Source organism: Thermobia domestica, chromosome 13, assembly GCF_964235325.1.
Source record: "Thermobia domestica chromosome 13, izTheDome1.hap1.1, whole genome shotgun sequence".
Taxonomy (NCBI): Eukaryota; Metazoa; Arthropoda; class Insecta; order Zygentoma; family Lepismatidae; genus Thermobia; species Thermobia domestica.
The window spans coordinates 163,096,888-163,124,458 of record NC_137466.1 but is presented as its reverse complement, the minus strand read 5'-3'; the positions used below and the strand labels follow the sequence as shown (position 1 = coordinate 163,124,458).

At 32.3% G+C, this 27,571-nt stretch overlaps 1 protein-coding gene across 29 annotated transcripts in view; it reads right to left on the bottom strand.

The window, feature by feature from the left end:
• Nucleotides 1-27,571, bottom strand: part of trol (terribly reduced optic lobes) — a 1,284,884-nt gene that overhangs the window by 90,661 nt on the left and 1,166,652 nt on the right. For 28 of the 29 annotated variants that reach the window (XM_081736787.1, XM_081736791.1, XM_081736768.1 and 25 more), the window contains 10 exons: nt 21,372-21,517; nt 18,771-18,951; nt 17,810-17,839; nt 15,147-15,298; nt 13,721-13,844; nt 10,724-11,018; nt 7,774-7,918; nt 5,717-5,834; nt 3,683-3,863; nt 2,568-2,807 (listed from right to left, as the gene is read on the bottom strand). In XM_081736787.1, coding sequence (XP_081592913.1) covers nt 2,568-2,807; nt 3,683-3,863; nt 5,717-5,834; nt 7,774-7,918; nt 10,724-11,018; nt 13,721-13,844; nt 15,147-15,298; nt 17,810-17,839; nt 18,771-18,951; nt 21,372-21,517 — 1,612 coding nt within the window. The remainder of the gene's footprint in view (nt 1-2,567; nt 2,808-3,682; nt 3,864-5,716; nt 5,835-7,773; nt 7,919-10,723; nt 11,019-13,720; nt 13,845-15,146; nt 15,299-17,809; nt 17,840-18,770; nt 18,952-21,371; nt 21,518-27,571) is intronic. The other variant, XM_081736771.1, reaches the window with a different exon arrangement.

Here is a 27,571-nt window from a genome sequence, read left to right as displayed (position 1 = left end):
TAACATGGGAATTTCTTCATCCCCCATTTAAACCCTTTAAAAACTAAAAATATTCACTTCTGGTAATTTTCCTGTAGGTTAGTACAGGAAAGATACAATTGTGCCAAATTTCATCATTCTATATTGCAATATACACAGTGGCCCAAAAGTAGATATACAGTCCCGTACTGATCGGTCATGACATCTTATATCATTTACTTATTATTATCCATACAAGTATTGACTTAGTTTCTTCCTTATCTGTTCTTAATTTATTTTCACTTATAACTTAAGCTCGGAACAAATCAAAGCAAATAAATCCATTATCTTAATCAATTAAAACGTCACACTTGATCGATGCAGGTCTGTATACCTAAATTTGGGCCACTCTATTATAATTGCAGCCTATTCCTTTACACTTATATATACAAAGTGTAAAGGACTAGGCTGTGATTATAAGTATGGTTTCTACTAAATCATTTTTCTACTAAAAAATATTGTACTATATTCTCGGGCCAATACAGTACCTTCGTTCTACTATATCTAAACCTTTATTTTGTTCATTTCTTCTCCTTTCGCATTGACTACATCATTTCCGTAGGTTCCACAAGTACCGGTAGAAAACTAATTTATTTATTAAATAGAGAAGAACAGATAATGTGACAGTATTCTCTGCTTCATTCGTATATTTATGTTTTAAACTTAATTAGGCAGTAAGTACAAATTCTAACTTGTTTTGTTCCTAATTTTGCTACGTCTGCTTGGGTATACTCATATCCTATTGGTGATCTGAAACATAACATGTTCGTTCATACTTTCGTGTATTCAAAAATGTTTCCATGACTTCCATTTGCTATATTTTTTTTAAAGTTCCACTCTATTTAACGAAGCAAAGATATAGACATAAAATACATTGATTTCCAATTCACTCTATTTCATCTTATTAAGTATTTGTACAGGAACCAGTGGCGTACGCAAAGAAGGACTTTTCGGATTTTAATTGCACTCCGCTTGAAGAAGATATTTGAAAAAAATAAATGTTTACCACATTAAGATATGTACACGGGCGTCAATCACACCAGGGACACCGGGTACGTGTCCCCCCCCCCAATACTTGTGAAACAATGAAAAAAAAAAAGCAGAAAGGCTATTACTCGCCGCAAAAATATGTAGCAGAATTTTCTTCTACATGCAAAGTTTAGTGAGTTTCTATTCCTGTGTGTTTTAATGTTTGACAGAAGATGTGTTTTTTACATATCTTAACCTTTTAACCATTTTTTAACCTTCCTTCAGGTTTTTTTTTTTTATCCTTTTTGAAGTCTACCACAGGCTGAAGAAGGAAGTTGCATCTTCCAAAAGCGCTACCTGTTGTATGTAGAAGAAAATTCTGCTACATATTTTTTTGCGGTGAGTAATAGCGTTTCTGCTTTTTCTCATTGAATATAATCACCGCTCGCAATATTGTGATACTTGTAAAACAGTTCTCGTCCCCACCAATATTTCAAGTATCTTAGGTCAACTATGACTCGAAAGAGGCTCAACCATGTAGCAGTTTGCTACGTTCACAAAACAATGTTAGACAAAGTGAGTATGAAAAAAAGTAGCACAAAAGTTTGTTTCCAATTGTGAGAAAAGGCAGTCAATTTTTGGTCCTACCAAGATGAAGATGGAGTAAACTGTAAAGTAACAAACTGTTTTTACTTAAATAGCGAGCAGCAGAGCGAGTTTAATTTAGCTAATAATAAAAAAATCATAATTTTCAACTAATTTTTAACACACATTATTGAGGCTCTTTCACATTAGTTGTAAGCTTATAGGCCTAAAAACCTGCTTTCCAAACTTCATTGTTTCTGAGTACTCACGTCACACTACCTTTTATCTTCATTTTATTTTTGATCTACACTTGGTGTCGCTTAACTAAAATTGTAAAACAAGGTTGAATTTTACTGTTTAAATAAACAAACTGTAAAGTGTGTGTGTGTGTGTTTTATTACATTCCCTCGCAAAAAATACACTATCAAAGGGGAAAAATAAAACAAAAACTTTTAGTTTTTTTTGCTTTTTAAGTCAAAAATGCTTTACAATGCAATTTACGAATAATATTTTTTTAATTTTTTTTTCGGCAGAGAACTTCCGTACCGCCCCTCCCCCCCGCTTTCCTGAAGGTATTCTATACACCCAAGTCCCCTCGGTAGTCTGTCCCCCTAAAGTTTATGTGTTGACGCCAATATATATATATATATATATATATATATATATATATATATATATATATATATATATATAAGAATCCTGAAAACATATCCATCCTGAAACTTGGAACTTGAGCACCCTTCCTTGCTCTTGATGAAATTCTGCGTACTCTACTGATAGGAAGATTTCTTCAATTTTCTTCTCTATAAATATTAACTCTATATTTTCATTGCATGAGTATCGGCTTTTCAGTTCCAGAGAAAAGCCTGCGTACAATAGGAAATCTTAAAAGTTCTAAGGAATCATTTTTAATAAATAAAAAATAAGTTTTTTTAAAAAACAGTTTCAGTGCGAAATGGTAAGGAACTATAATAAAATAATTAACTGCTGCTTACACATCAGGATAAACAGGAGGTCGATGACGAACCCACGACACAGAAGGTGTTGGATCACCCTCGGCCCTACATTCCAGACGGACTCTTTCTCCAGCTCTGACATTTAAAGGATTCCTTGGGAAAGTCGTGATGCGAGGAACTGATTGAATGTCCAGAGTAGCAACAGCACTTGTGGTACCAGCTTCATTTACAGCATTACAAATGTACTGCCCTTCTTCCGATTCGGTGATTCTGTTGAATCTGAAATCGAGAATTACAATTTATTGTCATGAAAGAAAAACAAATTAGTTAGTGGCTTACTTAACAAAAAAAAGTTCTACTACACACAGGTCACTTGAGTTGAGAATATACCATAAAATAAAAATAAAAATTAAAAAAGGAAACAATATCTTTCTCTCGATTGAACTATCTTAAAACAACTGGTTATAAAAAAAAAGTAAATAAACACGACTGCTTAAAATATTTATAGTCATATTAGCATGTATCCACCAAGATGTATTTTTAAAATAGATCTCAAAATATTCCCTACAATCAAGAAAATATACTATTACGGTTTTCAAGCTTTCGAAGACCATTTTATTAATCTCAATATTCTACGGACCACCCTATTCTTCTCTTTCTCGAAAGTAAATTTACCAGTTTTTTTTTAAATATTTGATTATTATTTTTGTTAGGTTTTTAAAGTATATGCTAATGCAGTATGTTTTTATTTTTTTAATATTATTGATTAAAATTTTTATATTTAAGAAGATAATGCACATTACTTTGTTTCCTTCTAACAATTGAAGATTCTCAAGAATATTTTTAAATAAATATCTATATAAGCTATTAGAACTTGTATATATTTTTTTACCTTATTAAAATTGTATAATATATAATTTACACAATCTACATCTATTTGATATTCTCTATAGTATGTGATTCAAATTCACTTGAATTTTATTTTTTCTGTCTTTTTTAGACTAATGTTCAATCTAAAGAGGATTACAGCCGGAGCACAGTTTGGAAAACACTGCTCTATCACACAGTCTGACGCATTCCATATTCGATATAATAGAGAAGTTAAACTGAACGAGTCCATTTTTTCTCTTTCATAAGACAAAGTGAGTACTTACCTAATCACTCCTCCAGGTAATTCTTCCACTGAAGGTGGCAGTGGTCTCCCATCAACACGTGTCCATCGAATAGTAGGTGATGGAATGCCAGCTATCACACGACACTGCCATATTGCGCTTCCACCGCTGACAACTGTTTGTTGCGCTTCTGGGTATAACTCAATAGCTGGAGGCTCTCGACCTGCAAATATCAAATACTCTAAGAAATATCTGTAAAATGAAAACACGATAAAACAAATACTTTAAAATCAATATTATAGTATAAGCTCAATAAAATTAATCTGAATACTGCACCATTCTAGAATAACAAAATTTAAAATGAGGCATCCTCTTCACATACATATATACCTTTCTCAGTTCAGTAAAAGATGATAAGGTTTTGAGGAAAGGAAATGAAGGAGATTAAATATGTTACTCAAATATATATATATATATATATATATATATATATATATATATATATTAGTGGCGGATCCACGATATCATCAAGGGAGGGGCTGAACCAATTTGCCGCTTTATTCAGTGTAAAGCAGGACTGAAGCCCACTTTATTCGATGTAAACCTGAGCGTCAAGGGGACTATAGCCCCTATAGCCCCCTCTTGGATCCGCTATATATATATATATATATATATATATATATATATATATGTGTGTGTGTGTGTGTGTATGTATGTATGTTACTGCTCAGTATAATGTCATGTTTCATGAACACAATTTTTAAATTTATTTATTTATTTTAAAGTACTGTTAACACTAAATAGGCAACAATTTTGTAAGAGATTTAGCTAGCATTTAACGGTAACATCCAACATTCACTCGGTACAACAGCTCTTGGGCTAACCAGCTACGGAATTTGTACTTAAGGGATTCTAATTACGAAACAAAATTGCTAGCTGTTGATTTACGCTCCTTTGGTTAAACAGGTCTTCAGAAGAGCTCAAAACATTTTAAAATATTTGTTATGTTTTGAAAAAACTCACTTTACACTAAGAAACAATTTTAGGAAAAAAAAACAACCACTATCTTTTAACAGAAAGTTAGTTAATTAATTCTCATCAGGCTCGGAAAGTACTTAGTAAAAGTTTTGATGAATGTAGGAGCTTGTGCTCTAAGTTCCTGTACATTTTATAAAAAGGCTATTTTGGGAGCAAACCAGGAACAAAATTAGCTCTATATAAACTGGAAAATTAAGATGTTTAACATTTGCCATAAATTATTAATATAATCAATAATTAATCAAAGATATGTGCCATAATATGTGACACCAAAGTCAAAGTTTAAAAGTTTATGGGATTTAGAAGCTTGGGGTCATCTAATAACATGTCCTTCACTATATTGTAGTTTTTATTTTCTTGTTCTTGGAAATATCAGCTGTTTTGAGTTTAGATCAAAATTTCATAGAAGAGCGGTTTAGAAATTTTATGGATATTATTAAAAGAAAATTTGTAGTCACTTAATATTAATATTGCTTCGATGCTGAAGAGATGATATTCTCTCGTCTTCTGTACCGGATGTTACAATGAAAGGGAAGTGTTCATTTTGGCAATGTGATGGTAAGAATTTTATGAACTATAAAGAGTATTCATTGCAGGGGAATAAGTAATAAGTGTTAACGTCAATGTGAAAGGATTTTAATTTTATTTTATTATAACGGTTATATGCTCAGTTTTAATTTGATTTTTGCACAGACGTTACATGCATAAGGTAAGAAAAAAGAATTCCCGCTTTATATTCAAACCACACTTTAAATAACAATAATAACATTTAAAACACAGTTCTGACCAGAACAAAATGAATTATATTAATAACTATACGTTTTTTGTTACAGTTTCAAGGACCTAACGTCCTCTTCATCAGACATAGTATTAATTATATTATATATATTAATTATATAATAATAAACGTATAGTTATTAATACGTTTGTCAGAACTGTGTTTTAAATGTTATTATGATTATCCAGAACCATGGAGTTTGTTTAAAATAACAATAAATAGTTACAAGATTTGCTATTGGTTCCAAAACAATAACTTACGTTCTACTTCAACAATAGCAGAAGCCTGTGCAGTTCCTCCAGGATTTTCAGCAGTGCAAACATATACTCCTCTGTCTCGCACCAATGCATTGATGATCCGTAGCAACTGTCCAGTGATCTGTTAATATTAATTATTAATTTCAAAATGTGTATTTTCTTTCCATTAAATAAATCACATGTATCATTTATCTTAAATAAAAATAAACGTTCTTCAATTTGAATTTTCTTTGTGGTACTTTTACTATTAACATTAGCATAAATAAAATATCTGATATTAAAGATTTAAGAATTTTACGGAAAAGAGAAATTAAACGAGGTACTTGAACTTTGTAGGTACACTGATCTTTATTATGAACTAATTTTGAGAATAAAGAAGTGCATTTCGTTTCATTTCTGCATTTTCTTTCTTTTTACATTATGATGCATTCTTTGTTCACGTTTGAACCTCACCCGTGAGATCTATTGATAATGTATTCTCACACATCTTTCTTACACGTCATGATAATGATCCAGCCAATGAGAATACATGTTCAGACGAGATGAATAAAAATTCGTACGGTGTGAGGGGTTTGAGACTTCATTTTATGCCTGGGTTTTAGACTCATGGGCGGGAAGAGTTTAGATTCTTGAGAGAAGCGGGAAGACCGTTACTTTATTCTTAAACATGGACATGAAATAGTGAGACCTGCATATATTTGTGCTTAAGCATCTGTGGGGTAATCGGACTTGTATCACGTTCTGTACATAATCACTACTCAAGAATATATATATATATATATTGAAAAAATCTTAGGTAGAAAGCCAACAATATCAAAAATATAAGTATAGAAAATTAGACCATGTGTGTATTTAATTCAGGATTCTCCTTTGTGCTTGTTAGGTATATAGTTCATCGCAGTATGTTGTATCTGTAATTGCTTAATCCATAACATCTAATATAGTGGTTTATTGCGGTTGTTTGTGGTGAGGTTAGAACAAAACCTCGTTTTGTTTGATTCGCATCACGATTTACGGGAAAACAGCATTTGTGTACAGATAGCTTTGTATGCATTCAGGTTGACATTAGCAAAGCTGTCAATCCACGGGTGCTGAACGTATTCCAAGTTCGATTCCTCATCTTGATTATCACATTGGTTTCTTTTGCTATCCGCAGTAATCAATACATAAGGAAGCTTTGTTCATTAAAATAAACAATAGTAATAGTTCTTATTTTTTTATTATTATTTTTTTATGAAAGGAAATAACTGTTGTCCAACAATGGTATTGACATCTTGGTGTCTACTGTCATCAGGTTATGCTAGTTTCCTGGATTAAAATTGTCCATGTAGCTTTTGAAAACTTCTATACAATATGTAAAGCTGATATTTTTTTTTTAACTTTTTAAATTTTTTAAACATTTTTTTTTTTTTTTTGCCTCTAATGAAGAGCCATTGCTGGTTGTTTGGTAGTTTAAAGTCCCTTTCGGACATTTTTTTTTACAAAAACTTTTTACTCAATATTTAGACAAATGTATACATATATCACATGCAGAAATGTACATTAAAAGTTTATAACTACTTTTCTGAATTTTAAGTCCCTGGAAAAACGGACATAAATTTTACAAAAAAATGATTTCAAATTTCAACGTTACGCTTCGAGATCAAAATTTCGAATTGAAAAAAAAAACTGTATTTTAAAATAAAGAAAAAAAACGTATGTATACGCAAGACACTCTTCCAGATACAAAATCTTAAAAAAAAAAGTACTTATGTATTGTACTGTACTTTTTCAAATCATTTGTTTTCGTCACATTTCTTGTAGCGAGTATCTAAACTTTTACAGAAATAATTTCTAAATCTGCCTACTAATAATAATGCAGTTCAAAGATTTCTCTTCTTACGTGTGTAAATTTTTCGACACAGTGTTAATGATGTAGTTATGATTACTGCATATATATATATATATATATATATATATATATATATATATATATATTTGACCTGTGTATTTAAGTAAATAATTTATTATTTTTATATTTTAAAGTTATTACTATTATTACAATATTATAATAAACTTACTTGAACATTACTCGAAAGTTCTTCCCCAACTTTACTCCATTGAATATTGGGAGTTGGATCTCCAGTAGCGAAACATCTTAATTCAGCGTTTGTTCCCTGAGAAATAGTTTGTCGATCTGGTTCTATTCGTACAGTAGGTGGAAGTCTAACAAAGAAATATCAAAATAATTATAAACATATGTAAATTAACACGGTAAGAATGTAGATACTCCATTTATCATGATCACATTACTAACGCAATCACTACATATTTCAATACATTAAAATGGCAATAAGCTAAATATTTTAAAAATAAAACAGATTTTTTTTTTTTTTTTACAGTACTATTCGAAAAAAGTTAATACGTTAATATACAAGTACGAATAGTTCAAGCTTTTGTTGCTATTATTTCGAAGAATTCTAAAATGAAATTGTGTCTTTTGGTCATTTTCAAAGGGTTTTAAGATTGAATATTTTCTAATATATATGTTTCCCTTAATGGAAATAATACTGTAGATCAAATTCGTTCGCGTATTGTCATGATATATATACATATTACACTGGGTGAATGATTTATTTTTGTTATGCAAGAAGTAGTTAAAATAAACATCCACAATAACAGATAACATAATAAGACTTATCAACAGATAACGCTAACTTTACTGAATCATTATTATCATGCTTATGACATCAATAATCTAGAGCATTTTAATGTAACTCACTTTGGGATATATTGTAATAAAGTATAATAAAGTACTATACATATTTTTATTACTTGCAAATATACATTGTGAAAAGATTTCGTTCAATACACATTTTACCTAGTTTGTTTTTATAATGAACTTTGCTAATTTTATATTACATATTTACATCTATTGGCTATTATTAATGAATATTCATATATTCATTTCTTTTTAATTCCATGCTAAGAATTGGTTGAAATCTTTCAACATATTTTTGGCCTTTAGGTTGCTGTACTTATATAATGAAGTCTTTTTCTAGATCAAAAGATCCAATATATTTCAATCAAAAATTTTCTTGTAGGCTTTATATCTGGAGAACTATATGTAGTGTAGTCGAACCAAAACTTCTCAGTTTACTCAGTATGATGTGCTTATTCCGTAGAAAACATGAAAACTCGATTTAGGGTCCATTCAAAAATTTGTGACCCCTGATCCAATATACTTCAATCAAAAAATTTCTTGTAGGCCTTATATCTGGAGAACTACATACAGTGAAACCTGTCAAATTGGCCTCCTCTCTAAGTTGGCCACCTGCTTATCTCGGCCTAGTTAGTCTTGAACCTGCATTTTCCCATAAGACATTCGTTGCTTACTACTCTATAAGTTGGCCACCTGTCTATCTTGGAAGTTGGCCATACCGAAGCAATGTTTACCCTATGATGATAATGATAAATTTACCTGCGTATCTTGGCCACGAAAAATACAGTTTTGTTATTTTTCATAACTCTTTCAAATTCCCATATGAGAGGCAGATGTTCTGTATTTGTGACTGGACACAAAGAAGCATAGATTCGCACGATTTGTTCTTGGGGGTCAATGGCCAGAACACTACCCTCATAAAAGGGTGGTGAAGGAAGATGTGAATAAGAAAAAGCACGTACAGGAATTCAGGAAATGGTTGTACGTATTTGTTTACCCTGTTTTGGTAAAACCATTAGCTATATCGGTTCCTTTCATCAGTGGGAAGCTTTAGTAATTCCGGAAAATTCTCAAGGTTAAAACTCAATTGTCATTTATTGGCACCTGATGCATGTTAAAAGGTAGCGGAGGTTTTGAGATATGAATTCCCTCAAGATTTTCTCAAAACATCTTTTGCTTCGAGGGAAACACTTCTACCTCATCAACTAGAGGTAGTTAACTACAATATTAGAATGTGCATATCTGCCAAAAAGAATAAAGCAAATATGTCTAGAATGAACCACCATTCAGTAACAACTGAAAAGAAGCCATATAAATTGCATATGAATTTCTCAATTTATAACTTATTTTTTCTTGTTTTCAATCTGAATCACTCAGTGTGCTATAATATCAATTTCAATAAACTGCGTACATACACTTATATTTCATGGTTGTTTGTGTTATTGTGTTTTCAATCCGAATAATCCAATGTACCAGACTAGTTTTCAGGAAGAGAAAGGTATGCATATATATTAAACATACTATCAAGAGCGCCGATCCTGGGGGAACCGAGGGGGCCCGGGCCCCCCAAAGCTCATGTGGCCCCTATTTTATTAATGAGTATACAATATTTGGTATAATTTGAGTGCAATTTGTGTTAAAATCTTCATATATATATATATATATATATATATATATATATATATATATATATATATACATATATATATACATATATTCTGCATCTGAATGCCTCCCCCCAAATTTACAGAAATCGGCGCTCTTACATACTATAGTAATATTTTCTAGTACTGTATATTTTTATGATTACTCTATATACATTATTTATAAGTAGCTGTCGTGCCACTGCTTATTAAACTTTTACAATCAAGTAATACTAGACATCCTATTCTAAAAATATCCAAATAAGTAGTTGTCGTGCCACTGCTTATTAAACTTTTACAATCAAGTAATACTAGACATCCTATTCTAAAAATACCCAAATCACACTTATTTTCTGTAAGTTGGCCACCTGTCTAAGTTGGCCACTTTTCGATGGAACCGATGGTGGCCAACAGAGACAGGTTTCACTGTATAGTGTAACCTAACCCAAACTGCCAGTTAACTGAGTATGATGTGTTTATTTCGTAGAAAATACGAAAACTGATTTAAAACTAATTACTGGCCAAGATCGCAAACTTTTGATGCATTTTTGGGTTTCCGAAAATTCTTGTTCTCGATATCTTCCTCCAGTGCTTGTTCAAATATACCAATATCATATGAATAAAACTGTACATATCCAATCAAATATATTTAAAAAACATACTAACCTATGAGACAGTATTGTAACTCGCGCTTGTTCTTGACCTGTTGTACCAGTTGGAGTGGTGATAGTACATATATAAATGCCTGAGTCAGCGGGTGACGCGTTGAAGATAGTTAAAATACCATCAGTTTCTTGAGCAGATGGAGGCAAAGATGTTCCTGATCTGCTCCACCGAATGGTAAATTGTCGTCCCCGTCCTCCTGAACATGTCAACCTCACAGTTTCTCCAACGTATCCTTGGTATTCTGAGGGCTCGACAGTAACATCAGGCAAGAATTCTGGAGGCACTTCTCTTCTTCCTATAAGTTATTAACAAATATTACAGAAAATAAATATAAACATAAACAAATCTAGCAAGTTAACTCTCTGTACTTTTATTTCTCCAAAAGTTATGTATTAATTAGGATTGCTACCTTCTCAGAACAAAAATGTCGGTATGGGTTTGATAACAGAGAAGAAAGAAAATCCACCGTGTGTTCCTCTTTGACTGAACCAACTACCCTCATTATCTACAATATGAATATATTTTGTTGGAGTTTACGCAGATAACGGGGTAATTTTAGAAAAGAAGAAGTAATTACTACAAAATCGGTACTAATGGAAAGCCTAATAAAAATCAAGTAAACTGTGTATTAATTTGACTATTTTGTGTAAACGTGCAGGCCATTTTTTGATTTTTCGTGTTATTATTAACTTTGAAAACAATAAATTAAAATGTATGAAAATGAGATAATCTTACGTAATCATACGGCAAGATGGAGAGAGAAAGGCTTTCCTTGAAATTTCATTTAATTGAGATAAGATTTTCCATTCCTTTTCAGCAACAAAGTTTCATAAAATGGTATCTATAATACAACTTAACCAGAAATCCGAACTACTTATGCTCTTTATAGAACTTAACATAACCTTGCATACAAAACACATGTGTTAATAAATACCTTCCTCGAGATCCCTAGAGAAGAAAATTTTTTCGCAATATTTTAAAATATTCATTTCGTTATAACGTATTATATTTTCACTTGTTTCAATGTAAGATATTATTTTATTAAAAGAACCGTTAATAAATATGGTAACAATTTTTTATAACTACAAATTCTACCCATATCAATTTATAGCCACTACAACAATTTACAATATACAGGGTGTTAATGAACTATACAGACAAACTGTAAGAGGTAAACATTGAAATGAGAGAAGTTGTTCATATGGAACTATGGCGAAAAGTTCATAGTTTCAGAGCCAGGGCTGTCCAAAATCGCGATAAAGCTAAATTTCAATACGTCCTATTTCGAATTCCATGAACTATGGATGGTGGTTTTTATCAGCGTAAAGGAAGCCACGCATACATAATCCAAAATTGCATATTTCAGCAATTGTCAATAGGTGTAGAAGGTATGCCCTACAGGGTATAATTCTCAGATATGTTTCCTAGAGTTTTCAGATATACCCCGATTTCAAGAAGGGTCCAAAGTAGGCTGGAGGTAAACCTCGACAACAATGGACATCCAATGCTTCGGAGGGAAGGTTCCATCTTTCTTTGTATTCGAAATAACGTGTGATGATATGTATTTCGTCACGGTATATTTCATGTTTTCTTCACTTGTAAGCGTGAAAGAAAACATCGCACCATGCGTTTTCCCGAGTACGAGAGACCGTGCTACTGACGATCCTTAATACTTCCGACATCACGCCAAAGGATTCCGTTTTCACTGCTATCAAGACTTATCGTTTGCCTACTTTGGACCAATCATAAAGTCAGAACATATCTCAAAATTCGGTTGATGGCATGTCTGGGAATTTCACGCGTATGAAATACTGTGTACACCCACTGAACAATAATGAATTATGCAATTTTGGATTGCGTATGCGTGACTTCCTTTAAGCTGATAAGGACCACCATCTATAGTTCATGGAATTCGAAATAGGATCTATTGAAATTTAGCTTTATCGCGATTTTGGACAGCCCTAGCTCGGAAACTATGAATTTTTCGCCACAGGTCCATATGAACTTTTTCTCTTATTTTGATGTGAGGAATCACCTCTTAAAGTTTGTCGGTAAAGTTTATTAACACCCTGTATATACATATATATTGGTGGAACTACGTCCAGCGTAACTACGCACGCGTGGTCAGCGCGCCGCGTCGCCCTATCGCTAACCGGCGTATTGGGAGCTTTCTAGGTCTAGTGGCCGTCACGGTTTTTATTCACGTGACTTCCCAGTTTGCCTCGCGACACTGGGTGGACTCCGAAAATTGGGGAAGCACCGTCCGGGCATGAATCCAACGCTCCAACCACTACACTACGGTGTACCATTCATTGTGAATATAGCATAATAAATAAAGGAAAGGAAATAACTGACTTTTTCTCACACTAATGCTTCTATAAGTGCAAATTCAATTATATTTAAAGAACAAAAAACGGACGACTGGATTGTGAATCTAACTCGGGTCTCTGGCTTATCTTTTTTTGCTATACTACTAGACTATCGACTACTATGCTATCGTATCGATATAACTATGATATTGTGCTGTTAGACTATCGTGTATGCTATGCTACCCTATCTGAATCACACACCGAACCTGAGATCCCATGAAATGGCAGTGAAAAACCTGTGAGGATAATCAGGGAACGGACTAAATGGTTTGAGTACTTTACTAGCCAACATATCGACATGGTAAGTCGGAGACCTGAGTTCATATGCATTCAATGATGCATTTTTTCACTCCTTGAATACCGTCGAATTTCATTTACACTTTCCATTATGCGTATGAAATAGATTGTTTATAACTAGGAAAATAAAACAATTTTAAGAGGAAATTCTACATCTAGTTATGTCTTTGTTATGTACAAACTCTATTCTTACACTATAAATACTTATGTTCATTATTATTTAGGTGATAATTATTGATTCCAGTAGATATACGAGAAAGTAACATTTTAAATTATAAAATGTGTATCGATATAACAGAAATCAGAATAGTTATATGTAGACTATTCTTACCAGTAACACGAAGAACAGTTCTCTCTGAGGCAGTGCCAGATGGATTCGTAGCTGTACAATAGTAGTCTGCTTCGTCTGTAACTCGTGCAGCTGGTATTCGGAAAATGCCACCTTCAAAGGTTGCCTAAAATTTCACGTATATAAAAAAAATAAATTTCAAATAAAATACATCGTACAATAGTATAACGAATAGTGTTAAACATTTATAAAAAGCGGAATACAAACATAATTCTTCTATAATTATTTTATTTTCAATTCATTCTGTTTCTCCTTTTCAAGATTTGATTTATTCTTTAAAAGGCAGTACTTATGTCCTACAATTATGCACTGCAAACTAGACAACGCATAGATTGTGGAAAATATAAAATAATTATGATTAAGCTGTTGTTGACTAATAAAGTTTAAAACAAGAGAATGTTAAAAAAAAAAAAAAAAAACTCTCGGGAGAAATAATTTAATATTACGTATTGTCAAATCGTGTAAAATTAACCAAATTAGTTGAAGGTAAAATTTATGTCCTAGGATCATGCACTGTGAGCTGTACAATCGGCAGACTATGGAAAATATAAAAGAACTTCAACTAAACAAGTGTTAATTGATCAATTTTGACTAAAAAGTGAATGTTGAAAAAACAAATAAGTATTAGAAGAAATATTTTAGTACTACGTACTGTCTAACCGTGTAAAATTATCCAAATCGATTAAACTTTTAACATCTCTGTTTTCTTTTTTCAATTTTCCACTGTGTGAAAAAGTTCGTACTTTCCTCGACACATGCATGAAAAACTTAAATCTACTTCACTTTGGAGGTAAGTTTCAGCAACCTTGAGCCATACAAAAGTATCAGGATTAAGATTAGAAGTTAGATTTCTGGGTTATCTATGGCCATGTTAGCCCGTCACATACGAAGGATGACGTCTCTAGGCGATCACACTTTCCGAGGAAAGGGAAGGAAGGAAGCGGCTTGGGATCTATATGTTAGGTACCATCAAGGCATCTGCTTGATGTGAATGAGGAAAACCCACGAAAACCTCACTCAGAAAGGTTGGCCTGAAAAAGATTCTACATTTTTCGACCGAGTGTCCCCACCGGGAATCGAACCCGGGATCGCTCGCACCCAAGATGAGAGTGTTAGCGACTTGCAAAAGAATCATACATGCAACCAATGAAATTTGAAATAACAGATATTTTTACATGATGTAACAGCACACAATACATGAAAACTTATACATAAATATTTTGTTTGTTGTCGTACCTCCTTATTCATATATTATACCGCGGCTATACAAACATTAATAATTATGAAATGCTTGGAAGCAACAGTTGTGACCAAAAAAAGAAATCAAGAGTGATTTAAAATACTAGCACTAAGTCAAGTACGTGTAGTTTTTAAAACATGAAGTATTCCAAAACTTAGTTCTACTCACGGACGGATTTATTTGGTTATTTTGTCCTCCTGTCCATCGAAGTGAAGGCGTTGGATTACCAGTTACTTGGCATCTAAATTCGACAGGTTCTCCTTCTGTTACTTCCAAGTAGCGTGGGACAATAGTTACTTGAGGTGCTGAGGGTGCAGAACCTGTAGGATGAATTCATTAGAAATAATATATGTATCAGATTAACACTTTTACGATGTTACTAGCTCAAGAAGAAATTTGAAGTAAAATAAAATTAAAGAAATAAAGCACAGTAAAATCTCCTGTGATTCATATCGTATTAGCTGAAGTTCCTCTTATATTTTGTGCTGATAATTCCCAACGTTCCACATATACAGTAATTTATTTAACTTCTCCAGTTTTTCCATAAAAACTACCCGTACTAAATAATTGCATTATTAAGAATCTTCGCTATGCTCAACGTCACGTTTTTAATTTTAGTGGATAACTTACATACAATGAAGAACACAAAAGATTTAAAAAGTGAGCCAGGTAGTATCTGCAAAATGCTATTAAATATACGAGAATGATTCAGAAAGTAATGCCTCCAAGCCCCCTACATGGCCAATAGTAATGCAAACATTCTGAACTGTTTATCATTAATGTACTGATGCTTAAGCTATAAAATGTCACTTGTTTCACCTTCCTATCTCTTCTCTTTCCAGACGAATAGAGCAATCCACAGCATCCAATTCGTGACATCCGGTTGAAACAGCGGGCTGTCATTGAATTTCCGACTGCGGAAGATTGTGCGCCCAGGTACGTTCATCACCGGCGATGAGTCGTGGATATACCATTATGTCCCAGAAACGAAGTGTCAGTCGATGGAGTACCACCACACGTCCTCTCCTCCGCCAAAAAATTTAAAGTTGTCCCATCTGCTGGCAAGGCGTTGTTGACATTCTGCCTCATCTTGCCTATAGTCTGGATCTTGCGCCCTGCGACGTTTGGCTCTTCTCCAAACTTAAGGATCACCTTAAGGGCCAACGTTATAGTTGTGACGCGGAGGTGAAAGTAGCATTTCGGGAATTATATCGCAAGCAGCCATTACAATTCTTCCCCGATGGTATGGAAAACCTTGTTTTGTGTTGGCGCAAGTGTGTTGCCCGTAATGAAGACAATGTTGTAAAATGTTGCCACCGTTTGTAGCAGACATTGCAAGCTTTTCACTGATGTCTGTATCGGTGCTATCTGTCAAACACAAATAAAAATATCACCTTGGAAGTGTTACTTTCTGAATCACTCTCATATTCTCATACCATTGCTTATAGGCCAGAAATCTGGGTGCTCAGCCTATAAGCACAGATACGGGAACAGTTACTAGTTCATTTAATTGCATTTTGCAGATACTAGCTGGCTCACTATCTACATTTTTATGTTAATCATTATTTGTAGGTTACTCACTAGAAGTCACATAAGTAGGGATGAAGGTAGAACAGATTCTTAATACAAAAATTATTGGCAAAATGTTTTTAGAGAAATTTACGTTCACATAAAATAAAGATGCTCAGATAAGAATATAATAAAATAGATATCTATTTTCGATGTTATTAATAACGTTAATTTTATAATTGTATAGATCGCAGTCAAAGCGAAAGAATAAACTTTTAATATCGAGTCTTGAGAGCACAAATGTCATATGCCTAGTTTTCTAAATTTTTCGGGAGACTGTTTCGTAGTGATAAGTGTGCCCTAGCAAAGCAGAGAGTTTGACCTTTGCGACAACTGTTCATTGTATATTACCAAGGAGCAATTTACAGTGGACATATGATATTTGTGCACCTGACATAGCAATTATCAAGCTATCAATATAGCAGACAAAGTTCATATTGAGAAAAATTGAACATATGACATTTGTGCTCTCCAGAATTGATACATTTCATATCCAGAAGAAAATGAAATCTTTGAGTTTTACGTCCCACGGTTATGCCGGTTAGGCTAAAGGAAACGGTGATTATGAGAGATGAGTGAAATGAAGAAAGTGGGAGGAAACGGGAGAACCCCGAGAAAACCCACGAGCACGGTGTTTGTCCACCACAAAGTTCACTTGGCGGGGGCTGGGATCGAACCCGGGACCCCAAGCACCAGAGGTGAACGCTCTACCACTGAGCCACCGCGCCCCCACATCATATCCAGAAGAGTTAGGAATCTTCTGGATAAGAAAAATATTATCATAAGCTTACTCTTTCGCTTTGACTACGATCTATACAATTATAAAATGAACGTTATTGATAATGTCGAAAACAGGTTTCTATTTAATTGTATCCACATATGAGCATCTCTATTTATGAGAATCATATAATTTCAAACAAAGTTCTTGATTTATATCTATATCTATCTATCTATATATATATATATCTATATCTATATATCTATATCTATATCTATCTATCTATCTATCTATCTATCTATATATATATATATATATATATATATATATATATATATATATATATATATATAATATTTTTTTAAACATTTATTAGTAATAATATATAATTGACACTATTAAGAAAGTTAATCATAGATATTTTATACAATTATAGATCTGTATTATACAATAAAACGATAAAACGAAACTCGGTGAGTAACTAACAGTAAACACAAATAAAATAATAAGCACAGAGAAGTACTAATTACTAAAACAAATATACCTGGTATTTTTAGGAGGCTCTGAGGAAAGTCTTTGCAGCATGAAAGAAAAGGAAGGCACATACAATTAAGTTCTCATAAAATTTAATCAATGAAACGTTGTTCCGGTTTAAAACTGTATTTCTACATTTAGTGAAGTAAATAATTAATATGAATAATACAGCTAAGAACCCTCATTTATAATATCCCTAAAAGTCTAAATTACTGTGTGATCCCTAGCAATCGTTTATTTCACAAGATTAGTGTTGTAGTATCAGGTACTTATAGAAAGTCAGGTACTAATGAGGATTTAGCAAACGATTTGGTATGAACTGACTTCAATTTTTTAATACTCTCTTTGCTTTGAATATTCGTTTTCACAATATGTTTCTTGAAACTAACACATCTTGATATTCTTAGAAGAATATGAGTTCCACACCTGACGACAGTTGGATTTACGGATCGATTGAGTTTCTTTTAGCTTTAGAAGTTTTAGTTTGAAATTTCTCTTAATAGCCAAATAAACTATTTCCACTATTTTGTTTCTACTCATTTGTAGTAAGTGCTGAAAACACAAAACAGACCAATAAGAATCAAACTTACTTATAGCAAGTTCGATTGCATATACTTTGGCAGAGACATGGAATTTTGATTCTTGTAAGAACACAGAAGCACCTGAAACCTGTTGAAATCGTCTGTTATTATCGACAATTCGCAAATACATAATAGTCACAGACAATTTCCATGCTTGTAAATAACGTCTTTGTCGCAGAGAAATGTTTGTATGACTCAGATGATACTTCTTCAGTTACAACATAAACTGCACTTACCACATTTCAAAGTTATTATGAAATGAAAATTTATCTTTAAAGTTAATTGCTCACAGAACGTTAGTTAGTATTTGTAACATTAAATTAATTTGTTAAAAAGACTTTATACATAATTAATAATAATACTGAATATCTTGTTTTATCAAGTGCTCACCTCCAACTGTTAATACGGCTCTTTCGATGACAATTGTAAATCCGTCAGAAGCAGCACATACGTATACTCCTGAATCAGACGCTCGAACATCTGTGATAACTAGGAAACCTTGGCCATCGTCCACAGCTCTATCACGAGGAAGCTCTCCACCTTCTTTGCTCCAGCGAATTCTCACTGGCTCCTACGAAGTAACAAGCAGAAATTTTGTAAATATAATGTTATTTACTTCTTCAATTGATTTGATTTGATTTTGAGTTTAGCGTCTCTTCCAGCAGCGAAGCTATATGAAACATGGACCTACAACTTAACGTGGGATCTGAACCACATGAGCTCCCGTCGGGAACCGAATCCAAGTCTCCGACACCAAACGCGCGTATGCTAACCACTCAGCCACGAGGGAGCTCACTTCTTAAACTGTTTAGTACTCCAAATAAGAAATGAAGAATAGAAAAGGAAGCACTACCACAAAAATATAAAACAGAAATATTGCTGAAAAATAATAATAATAATAATAATAATAATAATAATAATAATAATAATAATAATAATAATAATAATAATAATAATAATAATAATAATAATAATAATAATAATAATAATAATAATAATAGATTTGCCTTCTCTGAGAGAGAAAAAGAAAAGATTTTCAGGTCTCAATTTTATTTTACTATTAAAAATATCAGGGTGAAAACATATGATTACATATTGCTGGCCAGTGTTACCAGTTTGGAATATTAAAAAGTAGCGAGGTTTTGCTTCAAAAGCAGCGGATTTGGGGCTATTTGTAGCTCAAACATAAAAATTAATTATTTTTCAGCTATATATACTTATGTTTAATGTAAACACTTGGAGTTCAAAATACGTCAGATGTCTGGGTAGACAACGGCCAGACGGCGACCGCAGTTTTGGACTGTTGGCGGTGGTTTATTAAAACAAACTCCTTACTAAGTCAGGGGCAGTAGAACTGGAATGTGCAATGAACTGGGCAGACGATGATGGTATCAAATAGGCGACCTTTCTGATTTCCAAGAAGACATGTTTTTTTTAAGTCAATTTTGTGGGCTCTGAAATACACTTTACAACGTCTATAGTATACTTTTCACTGTTATTTCTCACTTCTTAAATTCATTTGTTAAATTATCCATCTAAAACTACGAATTTTGGAAGTTTTATTATTATTATTATTATTGTAACTGCACGTACTCATTATGTTAATATGGAAAATACAGTAATACAATTAAATTTGCAATGTTCATGTTTACACAGCTCCGCACAACTATTAGGATTAGGCATTATCTGAAATAGCAAAACGTTAGTGATACTAGAACAGCCCTAACTCAACAAAAGTCTAGTGTTGTCAGATTTGGAGATTAAGAAGTACTAAAACAAGATTTGAACTGATATCGAACATGGTAGTTTTAGCAAAACTATTGTTCATTCTGAATAGAATACTCAACAATCAAAACTTTCATTGTAGTATATAAAACCATGAAAGTAAGAAAGTAACGGATTCTTAAAAGTTATAGCCTGCAGATAATTAAAAGTAGTGCAAAAAGTAGTGTGTCGCCCAACTTCAAATTTTGGTGGCGAGAGCACTTAGAAAATAGCCCAATCCGCCACTTGTAATCCAATCTGGTAACACTGCTGCTGACTGCAAAAAATCGAACTTCGTACACAATTTCATCTTACTCTATCTTTAACACATTAAGTGCCATATAACCCACACTACGGCGTTTTGTGAGCCAAATATAACACACACATATCTTTACCTTGTGAGTCATATGATACCCAGGCAACTCACGGTACGGTACCATCCGGTAATATTTGTGTAAACTCATCTGTGGCTTCCTTGACAAAATTCTGCAGCCAAGTTTTTGAAAATATCTATTTACGTTTTTATTATTGTAATAATTTCGTAATCTATTTTCGTTAAAAAAAAATCCCAGGAAAATATTTTGTTTTCTAATGTAGCAGGAAGTGTTTTAAAAGTGGCTACAACGGTAGATGGTAGAGGTTTTTGCAACTTACGAACAATGTACTATTGTATGAATTACAGAAAATTGCATTCAAATCTCTTCTATTAAGAAATTACTACGGAAGAGAATCTGTATAAAGGAAGAAGGAGGAGAGATATCTATCTATAGATAAAGTTATTTCAATGAGCTACATATTTTCAAGTCTTCGAGCAAGAGCGTAATTCTCAAGATATAAGCACGAAAAAGAGCAATGTCATATATACAATTTTAACATAATTATGAATCACACACATTATACTCATTTACCCACATTGAAGTCAAGATGCATTATGGTACAGCTTCCTGAGAACGCCGAGCGAGAAATATATGGTTGATCCCGAATAGCTCTTACATGCCTTTTTCTTATGATCAGTGACAAGGAATCGGTTATCAAATTAACCTTTTCGTGCTGAACTACTGAACATAAAAGAAATAATTTGGATTCGAAACTACTCACTTTTTCTACTTAAGATATTAATGAAAATTACCACACTTAAACGATTAAACATCAATTTAAGTGCGAGCTGTGTTCTTGTTATTTTCTTCACGAGGATACACAAAATATTACAATGATATCGGTACTTACAGATGTTGTTAGTGATCTACCAGAACATCTGTATTGGACAGTGCTACCAGCTTCCACTATCTGAATTGTTGGTTCTCTGATCGAGATAGATATTGTTGGTGGTTGAACTGTAGGTTGAACCGTAGGTGGTCTTGAAGTTGGAGATTCTGATAAAAAAATAATAATATGCATGTTTTAAATTATCTGTGAACTGTATCTAAAATATTCAAATTTGAAAAAGAAATGCTCTAAATTCAAATTAACATTTTGTAATATCATAACAGAAAAGTTACACCTAGCCGTGCTATCAAAAAGCACAGCAAATTTCTATTAAAAATTTAACTTTAATAAAACATTTTCAATTTTATAATCATTACTGTATTAATCAATTTATTCACTTGAAACATTTTGTAAAAATCTTTAATACCTCTTGAACGATTTACTTTATATAACACCAAATATAAAATGATAATTAAAACTTTTAAAGTTGCATTTAATACATTTTCTACTAAAGTTTGAATAAAAATTTTATAAAACTTTGCATCAACTAGTATAAAAAAATCATTATCTAATAAATAAATCATGCCTTTATATACAACAAAACAACACAAAGTGGAAAGACATTCTAACTGTAACACGCATCTACTTATATATATATGTATCTTAAGACACACACACATTACTGGAACATCACAGGACTTGTAATGAACACTGCCTCACATACATTTATACATATCTAAATGCACACTCACTCACTCACTCACATACACACACTACATAACAATAGTCTCTACAACACCAAAACATTTTTTTTTAACAAAACGAACAAAAATTATTTTAAACAGAATTATTATCAAAACGTATGTAAAAAAATTCAAACATAAGAATTTCACAAGATTAAGACAAATCATGCTTTAACGTGAAAAAAAACATACATGCTTAACGTGAAAAATACATACCATTAACAGTTAAAAAGTGCTGTATATTATTAGTGTGTAACAGTCAATAATTAGAGAAGTTATTTAGAACAACACAGTTGCGCAAACAAGTGCGATGTTTGGTAGAAAAAGCAAGCAGACAAACAATATATTGCAACAGTATTTTATAGAAACAAGACGTCTATTTGTATTTTTAAAGTAGGATTATCGTTTAATATTTCTTCAGAATTCTAATTAAATTATTATTTCGACTTCTTTGATTAATATAAATTCAAGTCGAAATAAACAACACATATATGATTTCTCCTTCAACTACTACGTTCCATTATAGTAAATATTATTCTACTTGCTTTATTTTCGCATGTTAGGAACTTCTCTCATGCTATATTGAACATCTAATTTAATTACACTTCTATCTATTTCCATGCATGACACACTCGCTGAATACCTACGTAAGTGGGCATTACAATATTTGAAATATAATATCCCTCCATAGTTTATTTTAGTATCTATTTAAAAATGGCGAATATTAGATCATAGGGAGTGCTATCGATTGGAAATAAAAGAGTGAATTTATTTAGAATTTTATAACATTTGTAAACTGGAAGTTAGAGCTAAAATTATTCCTTTTATTGAGGTGAAATTTCAAACGAATTAAATTTATCTGTGTAGTTATTTCCATATTCATTCCCCTCTTTCTTCCCGAAAAGGACCTGTTTTTCTCTTTACGCAGCTACATCGATGCTGATAATTGTTGTACGTAACTTAAAATAAAAACGTAATATTGCACGATATAAAGAGCGAGAATTTTTTCATTAATATTGTTGACAGAAATCTCTGCAAAATTTCTAGGTAAATCAGTTAATAATACTGGAATGGTTTCGACAACCTCATTTGGAAATCTAAGCACTACATTTAAGATAGATTTTTTAAAATTCTGCCTAATGAGACTTCATTCTTTTCTTCAGTTTTGATACCTCACATATTTCAATAACTACTACGACACCAATGATTAACATCATGAGGAAAATAATAAACTTTGTATCCTTATATATACACATCGTTTAACTTCTAACTTTACGATTAATGGTTACTAAATCCTCTGTAAATCTGTTAATGGTAAATTCATGATTACAAGGCGAGAGTTTTGATATTTAGTATTTTGCATTCAATACCACTAAAACACTTTTTTGTATTCTTGTTTTACCTGTCTATTTTTCACTTAATAATACGTGCAATAAAAATAATAATAACGTGCGACTTATTTATTTATTTATAGATTTTTTAACAGTGATGGCTTTGTACGAAAAAAGGTATCTGTATTTTGTTCTTAATCAAGGAAGAGGAAGAAATTTATTTTGTAAAAGTTTCATATCGAGCAAAAGTATATCTTTCTCTGTATATCTATATATCTCTTTTCAAGCAACTGGAAGAAGTATCTTCCACTTCTGAGGCAAATACAATTTATTTTGTAAAAGTTTCATATCGAGCAAAAGTATATCTTTCTCTGTATATCTACATATCTCTTTCCAAGCAACCGGAAGAACCATCTTCCACTTTTGAGGCAAATACACTATCTGCAGTAATCAATAAAGTAAATTCAACGTTATAATAATTGTAATGAACGAAGTAAATAATAAAAATAATCAAAGCGGGACAGTGTATCAAACTGAGCACAGAGTACACAAGTGAATTGTTAGTGGTAACAATGAGACATTACTACACGGAGAATTAAGAAAAAAGAAGGCCACATTTTGTTTTCTGAGAGCAAAATGAAACCCGAACCTGGTTTTATCATCGATGTTAGTTCACCTACTACAGCCCCTTCCATATTTCGTACTCTACATTTCACAAGTTTGTGTTCAGGTCTTATTTCTAAAGTCCACAATCTTTTTCCTCCCCAAGGATATCTGTGAAAATGGTTATTATATGGAGGGTATGCTCTTAAGTAAGAAGAGGCGAAACTGGGTACGTCTTCAAATTCAATTGAAAGTGCTTCGTTGCTGTGGTAGAGGCATGTGAAGACAACGCTACTGCCGACTTCACGGTTAACACGAGACGGCATCAACTCCAGCATTATACCACCTAAGAAGCCAGTTAGCCAAAAAATATTAAAAGGAAACACAACACCAAAAAATAATAATTCAATCTTCAAACTGCATGCAATAATAAATTGTTTTACTTGCTACAAAAATTAAAGAAAAGGGCTATTTTATTATTTTTTTTAAAAGTAAAACAATAATTGAAGTATACAATAATGCATTTATATTAATACTATAGCATGCAATAACATGAAGATACTTCACATCAAGAAACTCCAAAAGTAACTTCTCAAATTTCATGCAATTCATGCAAATAGACTTCGCTTCATGATTGTGAGTTAAAGATGCAAGAACAGTTTTCTTAGATGTATATATATTTGATCGCAAGTTTTGAATGTATCTACAAGATCTTATAATAATAGTCACAATACGGTTTAGTCTTCATATGAAGAAAACGTTATAACCAAAAGTTGCATTTTAAATTTTGTATTATGGGATTTTAGAATGGTGTTTAAGAGAACACAGCTATTTTTTTTATATAATGGATGTTCTAAAAATGGAACCCACGGACCACAGAGCATTATTCTACAAGTCAAAATAAAGCAATATCTATCTATATCTATCTATCTATCTATCTATCTATCTATCTATCTATCTATCTATATCTATCTATCTATCTATCTATCTATCAATCAATCTATATATATATATATATATATATATATATATATATATATATATATATATATATATATATATATATATATATATATATATATATATATTTCGAGTCCTCGTCCAGAGATACAAATTGTACTATGTGGCAACGTCGCAAATAAAGAACCATAGATTAGACCTATCAATCTATCAAATAGTTACATCGATTCTTTCCAGATGGCAGCTAAAGTCGATATTGATTGATACTAGCATCACTTATTAGTGTAGCAATCAATTTAACTGTTTGTTGTATTCGTAGACTAATGCTAATGGCTCCAAGTTAAACTGCGACGTTGCCACATTGTGAAATTTTGATTTCCCCATAACGGCTGAAGGAGACCCCGGAGAGCACATCATTATATAACATTTTCGCTTTATTTTGGCCTGTTGAATAGTGCTCCATGGTTCGTGGGCATCATTTTTAGAACACCCGATATATTTAAACAAAAATAAAAACTACACAATTACAGAGATCAATGAATCTACGAATTAGAGACCAATAAATATTCTCCCTGAAATTCATAAAATATTTACAAATATACCAATGTACCGAGTAGTGAGACCAGATCTCGCCGAACCATAAGAAAAAGTATACAGAAAAAATGACCATATTTAGATAGTGAGAGAACTGATAGAAATTTCAAACGACCCTTCGTATGCTGTATGAATTGCTCTTGTATGATGTATTGTAACAATAAAATTAAATCGTTTCGGTCTATGAACAAGCCACCGTAAATATCTAATTGTTTATCTGTACAAAGATGATAAGAATTGAGACTGTTTAAGGCATGGTGCATGTAACTTTTTACAAACATACTTGAAAATGTTTCAACTTCTGAACTAAATATAAACGGAAAATGTCTAACATATCTGCACTTCACTCATAACACTGTCATCTTTGCAAACAACGTCACAAAACTAAAATATACGACAAAGTAACTTTATTTGGGAGTAAGAGGTCAGGTTGAACATATTTGTGGAAGAAATATCTAAAAAACACTGTGCATGGAAGTCAATGACAGAAGTTTAAAACACCTACGTACGTCTGCCTTAGAAAGAAGACTTTAATGAAAGGTAATATTAAAGAAGAAAGAATTTTACAAAAATAGTAAGCTAAGCTGGAGTGCATTCGGAAGCAACAACCACCATATATATCTATCTATCGATATATATATCTAATAAAATCGTATTTGTCTGAAGCAAAAAACTTTCTATTTACGAACTGAAAACATGGACACTAAAATCGGACAGACGTTTGCTTGCAACCTATACAACAAAGCGTGGAGAAGTGTACAATGGGAATAATTCGCAAATGTAGGACGCGGATGACAAAAATTGCAGAAATAAAAAAATATTCTCGTGAAAGCGAAGAGATTGCTGTAGGATGGACAAAATCAATTCTTGACCCTTTGACTACCAACGGGACACATGTGTCCCATGCGAATAATTCAAACATAGTTGGGATTTTTTTAGAAGATTCTAAAAAAGAAGAAGAAGAAGAAGAAGAAGAAGAAGAAAAGAAAAAAAAGTGTTGTTCTCCCATCGGTTCAGATGTGACTAGTTTCCAAAACTGTGTACAGATGTCAGAAGTATCCCATATTAAAGGAGTCGTACATGTGCATATAAAAGAATATTCCCATTAAAAAATTGGCAGTCAAAGGGTTAACTGGGTACCAAGAGACAACAAGAGACTTACAAAAACGTTCTTATGCATGGGTATGTGTCGAAATCAAGAAGCACTGCAGAACAACATAGAAAAGTATTGTCAAAGATAGGTGATTATGTAAAAGAGTTGAAGAGAACCTTCATCCTTCAGTTAGGTGACAGGGTTGTTTATATATATATATATAACATGAACATATTGGTGATCAACTTAATTATTAAAATAGCTTTGTTTCTTAAACGAAAGTCTGTCTCCCACACCACAACCAGGGAACGTGATAGAACGTAATTGCTATGATATCTATTATTCATCATGACCTTGTAAGACGGTTAAATCATAAATTTAATAATAATAACAATACTAAGCTTCTAAACATTAGATATTAATCTATCAATGCAAAATTACGATTCTGTAAAGAAGGAATATAAAGATGCTTTTCTCAGAAACAGAGAAAAATCAAACAAAATACGCGTGAATGATTCACAATATACAAAAGTAAACAACTGCATATTTTCGCTCACATTTAAACTTTGTACAAAAATCACATAATTATATCACATAAACAATCATTAATGCGCGTGATTTATGTACATGTGGGCCGGGTTCGATTTAAGAGCCTGACACACTAAAAATAATACAAAATTCACCATTTTCTTTTTGCTTGTTTTTCATAAGTGAAAAAAGATAATGAAATGCAACTTACCACAATCATAGATAATGTTATTCTACAACAGAAAATATGAACCTGAAGAATTTTCAATGTTGCTACCCCTAGATATTACAGTTTTTCCAGAATAACATTTTCCCCAAATCTAAGTTAAGGCAGCGACTAGAGGAACGAACTCAACTGCATTTGATTAC